This window comes from Nyctibius grandis, chromosome 6 (assembly GCF_013368605.1).
Source record: "Nyctibius grandis isolate bNycGra1 chromosome 6, bNycGra1.pri, whole genome shotgun sequence".
Lineage (NCBI taxonomy): Eukaryota > Metazoa > Chordata > Aves > Nyctibiiformes > Nyctibiidae > Nyctibius > Nyctibius grandis.
In genome coordinates this window covers 18188321-18208460 of record NC_090663.1, presented here as the reverse complement: position 1 = coordinate 18208460, position 20140 = coordinate 18188321, and the positions used below count along the sequence as shown (strand labels likewise).

At 41.9% G+C, this 20140-nt stretch overlaps 1 protein-coding gene across 1 annotated transcript in view; it reads left to right on the top strand.

Moving 5' to 3' along the window:
• Positions 1 to 715: 715 nt before the first annotated feature.
• Positions 716 to 20140, top strand: part of LCORL (ligand dependent nuclear receptor corepressor like) — an 84522-nt gene continuing 65097 nt past the window's right edge. The window contains 1 exon segment of the mRNA XM_068403735.1: positions 716 to 879. Within this exon segment, the coding sequence (XP_068259836.1) occupies positions 732 to 879 (148 nt within the window). The 5' untranslated portion in view covers positions 716 to 731.

Here is a 20140-nt window from a genome sequence, read left to right as displayed (position 1 = left end):
GGCAGCAGCCCCGGGGGGTCAGGTGCGCGCGAGGAGGCGGAAGAGGCTGCGGGGGGACCGTGGCTGCCACGAGCGAGCCCTGCTCCGAGCAGCACCCCAGGCAGACTGCGGGATGGGGGAGAGACCTGCGCCGGCTTTTGAAATCCTCTTAATCCAGAGCTGCCTTCGACCGAGGTGTGGGGCGAGGGTCGCCCTGCGGTGTTGGGGCTCAGGCGGCGCGGAGCCGTTGGAAGCGCCGTCCGGGGTCTCTTCGCTGCAGAGAAGGCTTCGGGGGTGGGCGCCATTCCCCCGCCCTCAGCGAACTACATCTCCCGGCCTGCGTTGCCGCTGCCTGCCCTGGCTGAGCTGGAGCAGGTGGCGCACTGCCCGGCGGGATTTGTAGGCCGGGGGGGGGACATCGATGGTAAAGGGGGCGGTGGCGGGGAGGGAGGGGGGTGTCCGTTGTCGGGCCCGGTTACCGAAGCGGCCCGCTGCCTGCGGGGGAAGGCTGGGGCGCGGGCGGGCGGGGCGGGGCGGGGGCGCCGCGGGGTGCGGGGACACGTGTCCGTCACCCCGCCAGGCGGCGCGCTCTCCCCGCCCCGGATGCTGAGCGGGGGGGGGAGGCCGCGGGCACGCGCTCGACGAGGCAAGGTAGTGGGGAGGGGGGGGGGAGAGGAGCCGGAGGAGCGCGCGGCTTTTCTGGGTGGCGCGCGCGCTCGTATGTAAATGAGCGGGCGTGAGGTCAGAGGCAGATGGAAAAGGGAACAGACAGAATGGCCGCCGCGGCTCCCGCTCCTCCTGCCGCCGCCTCCCAGTGCCGGAGTCCTCGCTGCACGGCGGAGCGCAGGGGAGTCCGCCGAGAACTCGACTCCTGGCGGCACCGGCTCATGCACTGTGTGGGTAAGAGAGGGGGGGACGGCTGGGTATCTTGGCCGTAGTGGGGGGGACCGGGGGGTAGGGGACGGGGCAGCGGGGTCCTTGAGGGGGACGAGGTGGCGGGTTGGGGAGCGGGGGGTTTCCGCGAGGGGGAGCGGGCGAGGCGCCCTGAACCCGGGTCTCTCGGGTGGGCGGAGGGGGGCTCCGGGGGTGGAAGAGCGGCTCCAGCGGCTTTCTTGGAGGTTCGGAAGCGGAGACGGAGTCCGTGGGGGAGAGCGAAGGTCCTAAGCCGCCTGCGGGCAGCGGAGGGTGGGTGTAACGGCTGCGTTTGGGGCCGCTCGGTCCCTGCCTTCGCCGCCGACCGAGACCCTTTCTCGGCTCGGGTCCTTTTGTCTCAGCTTCTCGCCGTTCGCGCGGTGAGTGCCGGTGGCTGCCCCCCTCCTCTCCACCTCCATCGCCAGTGCCTGGGGGGTGGAGGGGGGGGAGGGAGCCCGCCTGTGTGTGTGTATGTGTGTGCGTGCGCCTTTAAGAGGGAGCCGCTCCTGCACTGACGGTTGGGATTTGAAGTTTTCCCTCCCCCCCTCTGGAAGTTGTCATGGCGACGGCAGTTCTCCCCTCGTGCCCCCCCCCCCCCCCCTCCCCGCCCCCGGGGCTGCCCCGGTGGCTCTCGTGCCGTGAGGTTCCCCCCCCCCCCCGGTCATGTGACTTCCCCGCGTGCCTGGGCGGGGGGAGCGCGGTCCCCGGCGGCCGCCTCGGCGGCGTTCCCGCACCTTGCTGAGGGGAACGGCGGCGGCGGGACGGAGCCGCTCCGCCCGGGCGGGTACCTGTGCCGCGGCGGCCTGACGGGGTAACGGCACACGCCTTTGCGCTCGTTTCGCTGCCCCTTTGCTGCGGGCGGGTGGGCGGGCTGCCCGCTCTGAGCGCTGGCATCTGTTACGTGTGCCGCCGCGGCGCTGCGACCTCAGGGCGGGGGGCGCTTCGGGTTGGGGGCTTTTTGTTTGGGGGGCTGAGCGCTTTGATGCCAGGAGCTGCTTGTTTGTGTCGTTCCAACAGACGTTTCCCTTCTCTAGAGAAATAGATAAAATTCTTCTTCAAATTATAAATATGTAAAGGGCAAGTGTCATGAGGATGGAGCCAGGCTCTTCTCAGTGACATCCCTTGACAGGACAAGGGGCAATGGGTGCAAGCTGGAACACAGGAGGTTCCACTTAAATATGAGGAAAAACTTCTTTACGGTGAGGGTGACCGAACACTGGAACAGGCTGCCCAGAGAGGTTGTGGAGTCTCCTTCTCTGGAGACATTCAAAACCCGCCTGGACGCGTTCCTGTGTTGATATGGTCTAGGCAATCCTGCTCCGGCAGGGGGATTGGACTAGATGATCTTTCGAGGTCCCTTCCAATCCCTAACATTCTGTGATTCAAGTAGTGTGGTAGTGTCAGTACGGATCCTCCCTGATGGCTGAGCGGTGGAAACACCTCTGGGTGTAGCTGGGAGGGTAAGCAGCAATTCATTCAGTGCTTCTGCGTGTGCTTGAGACGAGGTCAAAGTAAGAACTAAATATCTAACAAGTAGGTACGCTTATAATTACAGGCAATTAGCTTTGTCCGGATTTATGGGGTTTTGTGCATATTTTCAGTAACCTGGTAGCTTCTTCATGCACACATGCTTCTTGTTCTTGCTGTGTTGCCCCAATAACACTTTGAAACACCCGTGTACGTATTATGATACCCGTGTATGCTTGCACCGTCTGTTTAATCCTTCAAGTTATAGTGTTGTTTAGGAAAACAGTGCTTATGTGTTTCCATACACGAATACATTATATAACACTTCTTGTGGAAGGAATGCAGTTTAGTTAGAATATATAGGGAGAGCTAGTTCATTGGCACAGATGCTGTGGTAAACTGTTAAATCTGATGGGCTGATACCTCGCACAGTATATAAGTGGCCACTGCTCTGGTTACCTGTTATTTAATGGCATTTCAGTTTTAAATTTAAACTAAAATCCTAAAAGTCTGCTTGACAGTTGATGACTGAAGGGACTTACAAGTGGCAATGGTATGCTGTCAGATCTGTTCCGGGAATACAATTGCACAGCACGACCAACACGGGCAAAGACTGCAAAGAAATGTAATGAATGCTCAGTAAGACAAAATTTCACCATACGCTGGATCCTCTGCTGGGCACATCTGTTGTGTTTTGGGAACTTCTTCAAAGTTGTTTTTTGGGTTGCTCTTTCACTGAGAATTGTGAAGTGTAAAACCATAATACAATCATTTACATTTTACACTGATTGCATACTGGTGTCGCTTCATGCTCAGTTTTCTTTTCCTTGGAATAAAAGTTATTTAGGATGTGGTTTCTTTGTATGTTCATGATGCAAAATTCAGTTAGTAGAAAGGAGCCCCAAAATGCAGCTGCTGAGGAGGAAGGACATTGGTTATCGTTTAATAGTTAGTCAAGAGCTATCTTGGTTAAGAACTGTTACTTGGCATGCCTGTTGAGCAGCCCTTATCTGAGAGAAAATGTAAACAAAGTGGCAAGAAAGTGAGTAGTTCGGTTAATGGCGGTAGAGTACACTTAACAGGCTTGGGTTGGTTGGTTTTTTTCTTTACTCCTTTGAAATTCTGTAGCATTAAAGTCTGTAAAATAACCTCCTACATTAGCTCAAATTAACTTCCAAAATAAAAATGGTTAATTGTTCTCACTCGGCAAAGTATTCCTAAGGATTTGAAGAGTCTAACAAAGTTAGTATTAACTGGAAGTTCTGAACAGTTGTCGGGTTGATGGCTGAAATGGCAACACAGTGTGGGGAGGAGTGGTGAATATGATGGATTTCGCATAATGTATTTTTTCTTTTTCCACCTTTCTTAAGAATCGTATGTTTGTAGCAAAGTGAGGAAAACTATGTGGTAAAGTAGTAGCCCCCAATTTTTTAACTAGTTTACTGTAATCCTAAAACAAACAAAAACATACCACCAAAAAAAATTCAGATTGTTCTACCCTTAGAATTTTTTTTTAATTAAAAAAATGTTGAAAGGTGGTATGGTTCTGTGGACTATCATTTGTCAAGCATTATGTTCAGAGAGCAAAGCAAGAAGGTACAGACTCCTTGAACATGTCATATTGCTTCTGCTAAACCCTTCAGATGAATAACTTTATTTTAATGTCTTGTATCACTTGCCATATTGATACTAGATTTGATATAGTAGTATAATCGCTTGAGGACTTTGAAATCCTTTATCTGTAAAGGATTCCTCATCTGCTTACTTTATGGAAATAGTAAACTGAGCCAGAGATAATACCTCCAAGATGGTGATTGCCCAGCTCGAGGCTCAGTCAACATATTCTTCATACCCACAACAGTGAGACAGAAATAATAGTTGCCTGCAGTGTACTGTTTGCTTGAGGGTCAGTGATGGTCAGGGACCTCTGCTCGAAGGGCTTGATTGCTGAATTGTTTATCAAAACCTGATTGCAGACTTGAATATTTGCATGGGCTTTAGAATTAAAAGCTTGGGTTTTGCTAGCCTATGATGTTAATTTGTGACCTGTGGAATATGATTGAAAGTCTCAGGTCAAAATGTTCAAGCATTTAAAGAATTTGAGAAGAAAAACAGTGATAAAGTTTCATTGACATTACTGAGAATTCTCTTATTTGGCGTCTAAGCATATTTGAAGGTACAAAAGACTTCACATTGTAAATGAATGGAATATATTCACAGAAAGTGTAAACAGGTGTTCAGTGCAAAATGGCTGTTCGGATGGTAATCTTTGTGTGCGTTATGTTGAGCACTAACATTCCTAAAATGCCTAGACTTATGCTTATGGATGTACCTAACTCTTGCATGACTGGATCAGAGTTCAAAGCTAGATGGTCTTAGAACGCACCTGAAGATCTTGATTCTGTCGGTGTTCTGTACTGTTTACAGAAGCACTCACTGGTATGTTTTGTCCTAGATACAGTCTTTGTGACATAACTAACAAAAAAATACGCTAGTTCTAAATTCTGTGTTTATGGAAAAGTATCAGAAAGCTCAGAGATGAAGTACCTAACTTAGCCAGCAACTGGGTTCCATGGTGGTTTAAATTGCAAGATATTTTGTAGAGGTGAGTATCAGAATGGTTAAAAATTGCTTTTTGGTGCTCTTTGACTAAAACTTTGTAATGTGAGTTGGTTAAATGCATTCCATTGGATTGAGAGGCTTTGGTAGTATGGAGCTGTAAAAGTCTAATTCCATACTGTGGTTAGCCTTAAGAAACAGGATTTACGCAGTTTTTCCAAGCAGTCATTGATCCTACTGAACAATTTATTTTGAACTTTACAGGTAGAGTGTTGGCAAGTACATTGAGTCCCCATAACTTTCATGAACAGTCAAGAGGAGAGACCTAGTAATTGCTGGGGTGCAAGAAAAAGCTTCAGCATGAGGTGGTAGTTTATATTATGTTATCATGGTATTCTGTGGGTAAAGTTTGGAGCAGTAACTGGAGGCTTTTTAATGGAAAGTGCCGGTTAACTCCAGTCATGGAAGTTGAAGTCTTCTTGCTAGGGCTTTGTGTTGTGTTGTGAAAATATAAAAGAGACTGAATAATCTTTCATTGTGAAAATGAAAGTTTAAAATAACATCTCAACTACTTTGGAAAAAAAATAAATGCATTGCTCTTTTAGGGGAGGGGAAGGGTAGGAGTTTTACTGTCCCTCTGCTGCAGCTCAAGGGCACACATTTCACAGGAAATAGCCTTGGTATTGCTTTTTTATGAAAACTGAAATTTGATCGAAGTGAAAATCCATTTTTGTATGCTTGTGAAATCTAGCATACAAATGCTCCTTTACTCTTGTTACATTTTTTTCAGACTTTTTTCCCCTCTGAACTAGGATACATTGGTGCATCTAATTCTTAATTCTGTTTTGATGGATCTAGACTTTCAAATTTTTGCAAGATATTTGAACTTCTGCTCCAGCTTACTATTTTTGAACAAGCTGTCTCTCAAGTGCACTTTTCAGGAAGAGGAATTCTCCCCTGAACAAAAGATTTGTAGCTACTGCATTTTGTATTATTCCCATGTTTACAACGCTCCTACATTAACTACTTCGTATCTTTATTTCCACAATACGCGGAAGTGTTCTCACTTTCACTGTGGCTGTAAGTACTTTGCAGCAGGTTAGTGTCACTTTTTTTTGTAGTACTGCTGCAGTTGTAGGTCACTTTCTGTAGCTGCCACAGCAGTAGTGGCAGAACTAATTTTACTGTATGTCTATAGTGTTCTAGTCTATCTGCTAGTGATTTTTCTGATGGCTCGATGCTCTATTACCTGTCAGGCCACTAATTTACTGTATACAAGACTGATTTCAAAATAATACCTACTTTGAACTCTTTTGCTTCCTTGGCACTTCAGCTTCTTTAAACAGCAAACAAGTTTGCCATGGCCATAGTGCCATCATACAATATGATGGGCAGTAATACTGGTGTGAGGTGTTCCTGTGCATTAGTCATGCCTTGAGCTGTGATGTGAAACTCTTAATGTGATTCCACTGTAAGACAGATCAGGGAAGTAATCTCAGTGTTGTTGCAAAGGTTGGAAGAAGAATAGGAATTAAATCTAGATCAGAATTACAGGACAGGTTCACAGGCAGTTCTTGATGCAATGAGGAAGATGGTATCATGTAAGGGAATGGCTCAAACTAGTATTACAGAGGCAGATGTTCAAGTCAGCATTAGCATTGAATGCTTATGAAGCCATAATCTAAGAATACAGTAAAGTGCCATCTTGCATTCTCAAGTCTCATGGAACTGTTACCAGAATGGAGAAATCGCGATCCTGACGGTGTGCTCCTGCTGCTCGTGTGCTTGCATCGGCGCTCATCGGACCCCTGTCTCAGTAGCTGTTTAATTGTCTGTTGAGAGGTGTTAGGGGCTTGCAAAAAAAAAAAAAATCTGATAGATGCTGATGCTAGCACAAGGATGGAGTGAGACTGTGTGACAGAAGCAGGATGGGTAATAGCAGACATAAGCCATTGGATTGCTTTAGCTGCCTATGGCACTGTCAGCTGCCAGGAATGGAATACAGCCCTGAACGTACCATCCTGATTTCCCCTGAACTAAACAGGTTAACAAAAGAGGAAAAAATGATCAGTGTGTGTGTATATATGTCACTGGAAGTTGCTTCAGTGTATGTATCACATTAACTGTCTTTAGATTGAAATAAGAGAAAACACATGGGGTTTTGTTTTGCTTGTGTTGAACTATCTTTGTTTCAAATATGTAGTGTTAGATCAGCTTCTTTTCCATGTCCTTTCACAATCCGTTTCAACTCATCAGCTTTTGTCTCAGAAAGAAGTAATTGCCTACTGCTGTCATGTGTTTTTGAAGGGATATCTTACGTTTGACTCTTGAGAGGAATTTTTACTTGGGAAAACAGTACCAGAAAAATTAAGAGTAATGACACCCTGAGGCTTATTTTAAAAGGCAGGAGGAGGAAGTTCTGTGCATCTAGCAGTAGATGCAGTACTAGTTCACTGATCTCTTGTGAACCTGCAATTTTAAGGATCTATGTAGCATCATTTTATGAAAGACAAAACTTTACTGTACCTGCTACACAGACTAATCCATGGACCATGCAGGATGCAAGCAATACTTTGAATTCTTTGCACTCAGAACAGAAATGTGTTGCAGAGCGTGCAAGTGGATATACATATCTTCAGCAGTGTTGATAAAACCTGTAATTGTTTTTGGTGCTCCTTATGTGTAGATACTGGTATATGGAAGCAGTTCAATTTTTAAGTGTTCCAGGAACTACCATAATCTTTGTCAATATTTTTAGGCATAGCTTGAACTTATTGTGTGTTCTTATATGGTAGCTGTTTACTTCCTGTGTGGCTGATAGTGAGCTGAGAAATTTAAACTCTGATAGCATTTCTGCATTGTAGACACTAAGAGTTTCTTAAGCTGGAACTTGTATAAACCAAAAATGTGGAGTACAGATATTGACATTGCAACTCAGTCTCAGTTCTTCCCTTGAATTGGCATCCAGTAACTGTACTAATGCTTGAGGTTTGTAACTTTTTTGGGTGGTTTTGTGGGTGCATAACGCAATTTTATTGTTTTGCTTTCTGGACTCACTGTACCTACCTTCATGATTTATGTCAACTGTTAGGAGCATTCATTTATTAAACAGTTCAACAAACTAGACTGTAAAACTAAGCTAGCTTAACACTAACGTAGAAAACAGGAGGGGAAACATGGCAGGAGGAAGACTAGGAAAGAAAAGGTCAGATCTAGTTTAACTTGGATCAGTTTCCTAATCAGGTTTACTACATACCTGTAGTATGTAGTAAAAATGTATAAGTAGCTTTACTGGACAGAACAAGGCTTCTGATTTTTAGTAACTGCCTATTTTAGCAACCATTTTTGGGGGGTTCGAAGTGAGCTGGAAACTAAGTTGGCTGAACAGCATCGTAATCAACAAGAGTGTTGACAAGAGCAAGAATACAGTACCACTAACAATCACATCTTTCCACATCTTCTGCTTTTGTAGTGGAACTTGTCTGATGTAACAGCAAACTGCCCTACTGTTTCAAGTTAGTCTGGGGGCCTACTGTGACTTTTTTGTTGTTGTTGCTCTGAGTTGGTTTTCTGTTAGTTGAGTCTCCTGAACTGTCTTGCTATGATAATAAGTACTAGTAGTTGTGTAAGGGAAATAATAAGAAGAATGTGTCATGCTGATCTGTTTATCAGATCAGTATATGCTGTTGAGGAGCTGTATTCCAGCTACTGACAAGTAGCCAGGATTTGTACTGCCTACAGCTAAAATGGGAAAAATTAGTACCTCTTCCCCTTAACCGCCCTCGCCTTTTTTATCTTTTAGCTGTATTATAGGGGTGTTTTGAATAGACAGTTACAATGGATCCCTTCTTCTTGAATATGACTCAAGTATCAGGGCTTCAAACAAGGCTGTTATTCTAACCTTTAGAGTTCAGCGTGTTTATGTAAAGCATAGAGGTCAGCCAGAACTTTAGAGACTTCACTAACTTAAAATTCTTTGTCCCAGTTAGGACCACTGTCTTTTATATTATTCTTGAACCTCGCTCCCTTCCACGTGCTTGGAGGGAACTTTGATAAGATAGGTTGGAACACTGATAGAGGTTGTAACGAAACTGAATTTGTGTGATTCACATGTCTAGTATCACCTTCTGAAAAATAGGGTGGCATTATAAATTTAGCTACAATAAATTAAAAAAAAAACCTTCTTTGAGGGTGTGGAGTTATTATATTATCTTTTTTTTTCCACTGCAAATCTACCACTTTATCCTTCCATCCACTAAAATCATACAGAAGCCATGAAGAAGGAAGGAGAGTAAGGAAGGTAAGAAGGATGGTAGTGGCTCATCTGTTTGAGCATGTAAGGGGGTAGAGGATGTATTACAAAGAGTAGGGGACTCTGAATCTGCAGAAATGCATTGAGTGGTAGAGGTTGAATTCCTTTTTATGGGATGTGGTCAGCAGCATGTGACTCTGGAGATCAAAGACCCATGTGTCAGGTTGTCATCTTTCTTTTTGTTTCCACTTCTGGCACAGACCAGGTTCCTGTGTAGTACCTTGAGAAGCTGGATTAACCCCCTCTTAGATAAAAGTTTAATTCTTTGTAAAATTCTTCTGGAGTCTCAGCTGTTCCTTTTAATTGTGTTTGTTCTCAACATCCATCCAGGCTTGCATCTCGGTAGCAGTATGTGTTGTATTGTAGGAGCAAGAGTTGGGTAAATGTCACTAGATGAGAAATTTTTTTCATAGTCTGTTGGTAAATGAAAACTCACTGAATTCGTGACCTCTTTAACAATGTTCCTCAACTTTCGGTTTCTGTATAACTTGGTAGGGTCTGCTTTCCAATTATGAGACATCCTAGCTTTTGTGGCACCTGGGGATTGATTACTCATGTTTAAAGAGCTGATCAGTGGAAAAATTTGTTGTTTTGCAATGTGTTTTATTCTAGAATGTTACTGACTGCTTTTAAAAATGCTTCATTTTCAGATTATAAATATTCATCTTCCTCATTCCACAGTTTCAACTTCTTCAAATCATCTTAAGTAAAGGCTAGTTAAAATCTTACATATGAATAATAGTTCTCACCATCATAATTGCACTGCTTTACAAACTAGCTTTAGTGCATTTCTAGTCTGCTGAGCCACTAATAGGTCAGAGGGCAGTGTAATTAATCTAGGGTTGAATATGCTGCTGCTTTTCATAACTACTGTCAAAAAGCTTTACACATCTTATTTAAAAGTTTTTTTTTTCATTCTAAAAGCATTACACTGTTTTATAATGGTAGGTTAAAATACTGCTGGACATCTTTTTTTTAACAGTGAACTAATATTGCTGCCATATATGATATAGATTATAGAAGACTGCTTTAAAGGGCTCCGGCTTGTGATTGCTGCTGTCAGTTTGGCCCACAGAACAGAGAGCTTGCCACAGCAAGGCCTAGTTAAATGTGAAGATGTGACTTTACCTAAGTGTGGCTGTTAAGCCTCCTAATCTGAATATGGGGGATGATTATCAAATGGCTGCTGCTTTGTGACCTGTAGTTCAGATGCAGGTCATTCTGGTGTTAGCCATCTGACAAGGGGGAAGAAAAATAGGATCAACTTAGGATCTACTGCTGCCTTAGACTGCTCTGTATAAGGGCTCTAGTGCTAACTGTACCAAACTGTCTCAAAAGCTTGCTGTGCTACTGGCTGAATAATGCAGTGACTATGGACTTACCTGTGATTCTTGTTCATACTGCTTCGATCTTATTAGTCCTGGACCACCCTTTCTCTCTGCATCCTTCAACTTTCATAAGCAGTTATTTCCTATCTTTGACTTCTCCTTAAAACCACCCATTTGTTTTTGCTTCCAAACTGCTCGTTTTATTTATTGACAGTGACAATAAAACAATTTTGACAACTTTATCTGTCTCCACAGATAGTTTTCTCTCAGCTTTTGATTTTTGTGTGTTTCTCTATGGGGTGTCTTCACAATTGACTTGCATTACACCACAAACATGCTCACTAAGGCAAATTATACTTTCCATCTTTCGGTCCATGAGACTTACGTGGTGTCTTCCTCTAAGTGTCTAATCCCATCCATTTCTTTCTACGTGTAGTGCTGCTAGATACCCCATCTCATGGTGCTTGAGGAAAAGTGTTGTATGCTTCTTCCTACCACCTTATTCAGGAAATGTCAGTCTCTGGTAATCTTGCCAGGTCAAGAAGTCTGCTACCTTGTTATCAGACTGTCACGTACTAATCGGTAGCCATTTGGAAGGTCTTAATAGTTCTTTTTTGGAAGTGGATCCCAACTTCTAGCCTTAATTTATCCCCAGTTTTTATGTATTGTGGCAACACTGTCATTTAGGGTTTTCTCTTAGGTTTTTCCCTTCTATTTTCCCCTTTCCCCTTCCCAGATGTTATAGCTTATTTAACATAGTAAAAACTGAGTGTTAATGGGTAATGAACAGTAATGACTCAAAAGTTACTGTAGTGGATTTGAATTTTAAACAAGTAGTTCACAGACAAGTGAAAGAAATGTAGCTACAAGTGTACAAGCTAGTGCAAACTGTTAGTAGCAGATATTGTCCAAAGTTTACTGTCTGCACTGTGCCGCAATCCCAGTTGCGGTGTAGAGGCTATAAGCTCTCTGTTCTTGTGTTCTGTTTGAGTATTTTCCTTTCTTCCTGTTCCAGTTTGAATGGGTTCTACAGAGTCATGCTAAACAGTGTTTCAAACAAAGTGTAGTCCGGACCATGTTGAATGGGGGTCATAATAATCTGTCTCTGCATTGTCAGATAGGAACAGCTTTACTAGATCAGAGCAAGTCTGTGTAGTCTAGGATCTATTGTCTTCAGCTAATGGATTGCTAGGGAAAAAATTGTTAATACATAATGCTATTTCTGAAATATCTTCCAGCCTTACAATGACAGCTGTTTTGATCCTTGGGAGAAAAAGTTTTCTTGGTTTTTATAACTGATTTACTATATTATTCTACCATAATTTATTGTTGATTTTGTGTGGGTGTGTGATTTCTCTGGTTTCCCCTGGCTATATTGGGTTATATGATTCTTCTGTTTGTCCTAAAACGAGAAGTGGAAGCACCATATGAAACGATTACTTAAAAAAGACAAGGGATGGCAAAGGTGTTTCCTATTCATGTGGTTTTGGGGTTTTTCCAATTTTCTATTTTCCTGAGGACCTGACCTGTCTTCCCTTGACCATCTCTTCTGTCCTCCAAGCTGAAGAGTTCTTACATGTTCCTTGTAGAGAAGCTGATTGTTAAATTTGACCATTCTTCCCTCCTTTCTTATGTTTTCTTAGTTCTGCTGTCTTTTTGAGATGGGGAAATTAGAACTACATGTAGTCAAGATCACATCAGTGTGAATTTATGTGGTGACAAACCAGGGAACAACGCAGAAGATCCTCTTTTAAGAAGTCAAAACATTTGACATGCCCTTTATGAAGCTCGTCTTTTCACAGAACTGTATATTTGAACCCCAAGATAAAACTTGAGTGATAAGTCATTTCAGAGCCCATTACTGTCTATGTAATAAGATTTGCTTTCTCCACTATTTAGCGTAGTAAGTATTTGCTTTCGGTAATGATCTTCCATTTTGCCACCTTGATACCTCAATATTTTGAAGTTCCCCTGATGTTCTCTTGATTTTCTTTGCTGCTAATAGTAGACTGTACCGGGCAGTGGATTGTCACTTTGTTAGATCATCTCTTTGGGTGGAAGATCAAAGACAACCCTGGGACACCCTTGTTTGTGACCTTTTGCTGTGAAAACTATTTGCTTCTGTCTTTTAACCAGTTACTTATCTATGCAAGGACTTCACCTCTGTTGCTTGGGAAGTTTTTAAAGCATTTGGAGATGGATGTCAATAGATGTCTTTGTGAAATCTTGATTTACTCTTAGTGTCCCATGTCTGCTGACATCTTCAAATAACTCAGTCATGACTGAAGTATGACTTCCCTTCACAGAAGTTGTATTGGGTCTTCATTAATACATTATAATTCTTTATGCATCTGGTAATTCGGTTCTTTGGATTTTATTTGCCCAGTTGTGAACATTTGACAACTCCATGCAGCGCTACAGGCTGGGGGAAGAGTGGTTAGAAAGTGGCCCGGCGGAAAGAGACTTGGGGGTGCTGATTGACAGCCGGCTAAACGTGAGCCAGCAGTGTGGCCAGGTGGCCAAGAAGGCCAATGGCATCCTGGCCTCTATTAGGAATAGTGTAGCCATCCGGTCTAGGGAAGTGATCGTCCCTCTGTACTCAGCACTGGTGAGGCCACACCTTGAATCCTGTGTCCAGTTCTGGGCCCCGCACTTCAAGAAAGATGTTGAGGTGTTGGAGCGAGTCCAGAGGAGAGTGACCAAGCTGGTGAAGGGTCTGGAGGGTCTGACCTATGAGGAACGGCTGAGGGAGCTGGGGTTGTTTAGCCTGGAGAAGAGGAGGCTCAGAGGTGACCTTATTGCAGTCTACAACTACCTGAAGGGAGGTTGTAGTGGAGTGGGAGTTGGCCTCTTCTCCCAGGCAACTGGTGATGGGACAAGAGGACACAGTCTCAAGCTTCGCCAGGGGAGGTTCAGGTTGGACATTAGGAAGCATTTCTTCTCAGAAGGGGTCATTAGACATTGGAATGGGCTGCCCAGGGAGGTGGTGGAGTCACCATCTCTGGATGTCTTTAAGAAAAGACTGGCCATGGCACTTAGTGCCATGGTCTAGTTGACATGGTGGTGTCAGGGCAATGGTTGGACTCGATGATCCCTGAGGTCTCTTCCAACCTGATTGATTCTGTGATTCTGATTCTGTGGCTTGCTGGTTTATGAAATGGCCTCAAGTTGGTTGCACCAGGGGAGGTTTAGATTGGATATTAGGAAAAATTTCTTCACTGAAAGGGTTATCAAGCATTGGAACAGGCTGCCCAGGGAAGTGGCTGAGTCACCATACCTGGAGGCACTTAAAAGACATGTAGATGTGGTGCTTAGGGGCACGGGTTATTTTTAGACTTGGCAGTGTTAGATTTACAGTTGGACTCAATCATCTTTAAGGGTCTTTTCCAAGCTAAATGATTCTATGATTCTGTGTATGCCTTTGCTGGCATATATTCTAAGCAGGTGTCTGTCTGGTAAGAGTATATAGGCCAGTACAAGATAAGCATACACAGTTGCTGATTGTTTTTTGTTGATTGGTGTTTTTGCCCCTTTCTGTCCTCTGGTGTTGAGGTAAGTAGCTTGCTGATTTCTTCATAGTAAGTACTAGCTCAGGTGTATCATCCTCAAGTTCCTCTCAGTTTTTCTTGTTGTTACTTTCTTTTTTTGCTCCTGTCAACAAGAGGCTGTATTACAAGAAGCATGTTTTATTTACTCCTTCGACAAACTAATCATAGTATGACTGGGTCAGGCAGGCTCTCTGAGGAGCAGGAGAGGCCACTCCTTCTCTGGCATTAACTGAAATTGCTTGGCAGAGGGAAGTTCCTAGAGGCTGTAGGATGTAGCAGATCATCATGGCAACAAGCTGGGAGCTTGCAGCTTAAGCTGGAAGGTGAGTTAAATGGGGAGGGGAAAAAGGGATGGAGAGAAAGAAGGATTAGCTGCTCAGCCTGAGGAATTGAAAGTGAAGACTTCTGTAGATCAGGCTGTACAGAACTCACAGATAGTATTTAGCTGACTAAAAACAAGCTTGGAAGTGATATACTACACTAGCTGTTGGGGAAGTATGGTTTATAAACTCACTTTTACCATCTTCAGTCATGTCTGAATTGTGGTCATGATCTCTGGCAAGCACTCTTTGTCCCACAAACCTTTAGTGAATGAACTGAAAATTCAAGGGATCATGGATTTCTTATTTAACTAGTCAATGCTTTCTGCAGTGACACTGCAGGAGAAAAAGCTGTGAGAGAAACCCACTGTAGTGTGTCCTGAGGAAATTTGCTTTAGTGTGATTATTTTGATTACTGAAATCTGTGGTCTTACTTGCTGAGTATGCCTCTTAATTGGTGACTTTAAGAGTACTTGTCCAGTGGTTCAGGAAGGGGTTTTGTTGGCCCAAGCCCAGCTTTGTAAGGTCTTTACTTCAGGTTGTCACATATAGTAGCATTTTGAGGGCTGGTACTTGATGTGACTTGAAGTGATTTCTGGCTCTTTAATATTATCTGAGGAGGTCTTGGCATCTTTTCAGAATCTTTCTTCTGAGGAATCAAACCACTTTGAGGAAACTGGTATTAACAGGGCATCTTAAAGGCAGTGTAGTGACTGCTTGTTTTCTTGAGGCTTTTTTCATTAATTTCCTAGGCAGGAACAGTGGATTGCATGCCTTCTGCTCGCTTTATCTGCCTCATTCAACCACCAGCATCACAAACTCAGAAGAGCCAGAGCAGCCCCTTCTACTGTTGTCTGCAACAGTAACTACTCCGTCGTGATTCGGATGGTGTATTTGAAGAGCTGTTAACTGTCCTTCGTTCTGTGTGGTGCTATGCTTGTCCACCTGCCCTCTAACAATCAACTGACTTGATTATGTGGCATACAGAACAATTATGAACTGGATACTTGACAGCTTTGTCAGTTGTACATCTGTAGTGGTACTCTGTCATTTTCTCCTCCTTTATTCTCAACCTTGCAGATTAGTAATAAAGTCTGTTTTGCTCATTGTGTGGGATATGGGCGACCTTGACCTATGAGACTGGTTAAGAAGTTTGGTACCAGATAAGTAACTTCATATGAAGTTTTCCAGAATGCTGGAACGAGATTTATCTGGTTCCTGCAGAAGTTTCCCTCTTGCTGGAAATGCAGACTGTAATCACACCTTTCTTTTAAGAAATCCTGTTCTTGTGTTCTTGACCTTGCAGTTCAGTTGACTCCCCTAAGCGGTTGCTGTTGCCTTTCTAAATTGTTTCATTAAGAGGGAGAAGTACCCTACTTACAGATCAGCTTAGAGTACTGAAATTTCCTGTTTTGCCTTGCTTGAAACTTGTGGGAAGAAATAGGATATGGCTGTCTTGGGTCAAAGAAACTCTCCAGATTGTGAATGGAAGGGTGAGATCTGGTAAAGACTCCACGTTTTCTATTTATCTTAAAATTCATTGTCCTTCTGAAAAAAATAAATAAATAAATAAATAAACAAACCACAAAACCAAAAAATTAGTAGCTGTTTGGCTTAAAGCTTCTGATTCAAATGCATTTTTTTTTTTAGCTGCTTAAACTTAGTATAGAATTTGTGTTGAGTTTTTGTTTGGAGCAAAATAGTGATGTAACTTTTTTCCTTTTTTGCACAGTATAAAATGAAGAAGTATCTCTTCTCATTATTTTTAAAACAGACTAACAAATTTAGAACTGAAAATCAATGTCTGTCTGGAAATAATGTTTGCTTCTGTGAAGGAGGAGCCAGTGCTGGAATAGAGAAGGAACAGTGTATTTCTAAGACAGTATAGCCTGCTATTTAAACCCGTCCTCTTTGTGTAAGAGCCCTTGTCTGTTCTCCACACGATTAAAGTATTCAGAATCTTGCCGCTAGGTACTTGAAATACGTATCTGTTTTTCCTTTGTAGTGTTCCACCCCCTGTTCCCCAAGTCAGGTTGGACAATTTTAGTAGTGAGAGTTTTATAGAATGTAGTCAGAAATTAATTACAGAATTCCTACAAAATTGATTATCTTCCATTAAATTCTCAGAACTCATGTATGGCTTCATCTGAGTGCTATATGAATTCTGTTCCACGGTAGACAACAGTCAAGAGTCCCACAATTTGAATCTTGCCATTTCATGCTTTGTCTTCTGCCATTTAATGATTGGGAGGAAGTTTATCAAAAGTTTGTACAGATGTGTGCTAATTATTTTAAAAAACAAATGAAAAACCCCCCACCCAAACACACCTGCTTCATCTTTGAATTGTGTCAAAAGATAAAAGCAAAAACAGAAGACTAATTAACTTTTTCCTGTTCTCTTCTTATATCTGGCATTTTTTATCTGATGAGAGTGCCTAATGTGAAGCTAAAATTTCTGTTTAAAGTCTCAATTTCTGTATTTGTGCTTTTTTCAGTCTCTGGTGGGAAATGAGGGAATTCAGCCCTTTTAATCAAATGTTAAATGATCAGAAACTTATGTGTGTTCTTCTTGATATATTATGCAAGTTCAACAGAAATACGCTTAGAAGATGTAGATTACAGGCTGGTTGTCCATGACATGTAAGTTGAGATACACTACCTACCTGCTTTGAACAATGTCATCTTTCCTTTTATGCACTGAGCATGTTTAAGAACTGAGTTGAAATCACAGTTCAGCTGAATTTAGAGTTCTTCCAATCCAACTGGAGCATCTGAGACACTGGCAATTTTAACCTTGAATTCCAGAAGATCTTTAAGAGAAAGGAGGCATGGTTACTACTTTTTATTTCAAGTGAAGTTTTACATAGATAAGAGTGTCCATTTCTTGTTTACCTAGTTGACATGTTGCTAGCTCTAAATTTTGTCTAATTTGCCACACCAAATTTTGGGCAGATACAGCACTGTCTGGGGGTTTTTGGGTTTGTTGGTTTGTTTTTTGTTGGGTTTTTTTTTTTTTACAGATTTTCATAAAACTATGCTGTAAGTTAAAGGTGAAAATATATGGCATAGGTATTATAAAATGCAGAAGAGTAAACTTACGACAAACTTAAATTAACTGCTGGTTTAAAGGTATGTTGCACTCATTTCTTGGTAGAACTGTGGTATGTCTAGGATTATTAAAAATATTTTTTAATAAACTGTTTTCAGTGTTTGCATGTGTTAATAACATGTTTGCAAATAAATACTTTGAAGAATGCAGCACTGAAATTTATAGGGTTGATAGTTCACTTACTGTGTTATAATTTGGCATCTAGACCCAAGATGCCTTTCATTCTGTAGAATAGAATGGACTATTGTAGCTTCAGCAGATAAGTGTCAATTGATTTCAGGGAACCACCGTATTAGTGCAGTCTAGTTGCAGGATTTCAATAAATTTTAAACTTCTTAAAAATAATAGAAACCAACAAATAACTTCTGAATATGAGGGTGTTGGATCTACTAGGAGATAAGATTGTTCTCCTCATGTTGTAAAATGGTTAAATTGATACCAAATGAGGAAGCTGCGAGCATTTTTCCAAGCTGGATGTTATCTTCTTTTACAGTGACTTATTCCCTCTGAATTTTCTTCTCTAAGGACACAAATTACAAACTTTTAATCAGCCCAAATTACCACCAGCACAGTCCTGAGTAGCAGTTAGTATCTAGATAACTTTTTGATGTAGCATCTTGGACAAAGAAAGGCAGTAGGATAAGCTTCAGTGTCTGAAGAACACAGATATTCACACCAATTTCATATCTAAATGTCTCTGTGTGACAGCTGGGGTTACATCGTTGTTCAAAGAAAGAAGAGTTTTTAGAGAGAACAGAAATTAAGTTCTAGTAACTTTCACTTAGAAGCATTCTTCTCTCTACCTATCCACAGAGCGGCGCAGTCACTTCTGAAGTGTTTTCCTTATGCCTTTTAAGTTGTAACTAACACAAATCTCTCAAAATATCTTGCTACTACATTAGAAATTAAATCTAATTTTAATTTTGACAGTGTCTGGAAGCTACAGTAAAAGATGCCGTCTGGACTCTCCTATTTACAAGTCTACAAGAACACATTTTTACTGGCATAGAAGATCACTTGGGTGTCTGGAGATGTTTCCCTTTTTATTTTTCTTATTGTGATTTTTAAGTACCTGCAAAATAGACATGAACTCAGAATTTATGCTAATCTCAGTCTTAACCTACAAATCTTTTCTTTTTTTTTTTTTTTTTTCCTGTTGGCTGCCACCCTTTTCTTTAAAATTGTTGAACAATTGAGGGGGAGGCAGGACATTTCCTCTTCTTGTGTTGCCTCTGAGGTACGGCCAATGTTGGTTTCCGTAGCACTGGAATATTACTCCCTCTTTGCATTCTGCTAAACTGCTTGATATTATAGATAGTTCTTCTGATGTATATACTCTTTTTGGAAACTATATTCCATCACTGTCTCCATCCCCTCAATAGAGTGCAGTGTAGAGAGTTGAAAGCAAGGATTTTTATCCTAAGTAAAAAGTAGACAGTTATTTCAACTTTTGGTCACCCTATCTCTTCCCAGTGGCAGCAGCGGTGTCCTCAGCTACATTAATTCTTGGAGTCAAGATTTGCATTAGAGAAGGACAAACATCTTTTTTAGCCATGGTTCAGAATTTGTATTGGAGTCTAAATAGAGGATTTCCTCCCTTTCACATTGGAATCTCTGGTATGTTGGTTCCTGTTTGCTCAGGGATCTGAATCAATATGGTACAGAAAATGAGTATATTAAGTTAGATGTTTAGAACTTTCTATTATATGAATACTTTTTTTAGCGCTATAAACAAAAAGTGGATTTAAGCTAGACAAGATATTCAACAGAAGCCCCTTCCCTACCCCACCCCTGTGCGAAATCTGTCCTAAATTATGTCCCAATAATTTTTCTGCAAGAAAAATTGGCTGTTTTTTACCTGAGAATCTGGCCTGCATTTTATCAAATAATGAATGTTACTGAATAGATATTCTGTAATGACATTACAAACAGGAAAAAGATAACATTTGAATAAAGATCTATTCATTTTTGCTTTTGTAGTCATGCTCTATGTCTTGAGTATTTTGCCCAGCAAGCTAGTTTATTTTTTCTTACCATTTGTATAAATGGCAAAAAGGTGATTGAGTGTTAGCTTGTTGGTTTTTGTTGGGTTTTTTTGGTTTTTTTTTTTTAAACTCAGTGCTTCAGTGGTTTCGTAACCTGGTCAATTCTTCCCCAATTGTTGCTATAGTAGATTAAAAAACAACAAAAAAAAAAACCCTGCAAAACAACAATAACCCTGTGACTTTGGGAATGATATCAATATATAAACAAGACTAAGATTATGAATCCATCTATGGTGGGGGGCAGAGAGGACAGCTGCTGACCTGTGGAAGGAGGGGAGAGGTAGAAGAAACAAATGGAGCTGTTAACATCTAATTTAAGTTACTCTGTTAAACACTGTGCTCTACTCTTACAAAATATGACAATAACTGTCTTCTCTACAGAATATTCTCCTTTAACAAGTTTTAAGGGAGTTGCTGCTTGTATCCTAATGGTGGGATAAAGGTAACTAGGTGTAATAAAGATTGAGGTAACTATTTAATGCTTTTCAAAATTTTGAATTAGTACTACAGAAAACTCGTAAAATGTTTTCTAAATCAATTGAGAGTGGTCTGACATATCGA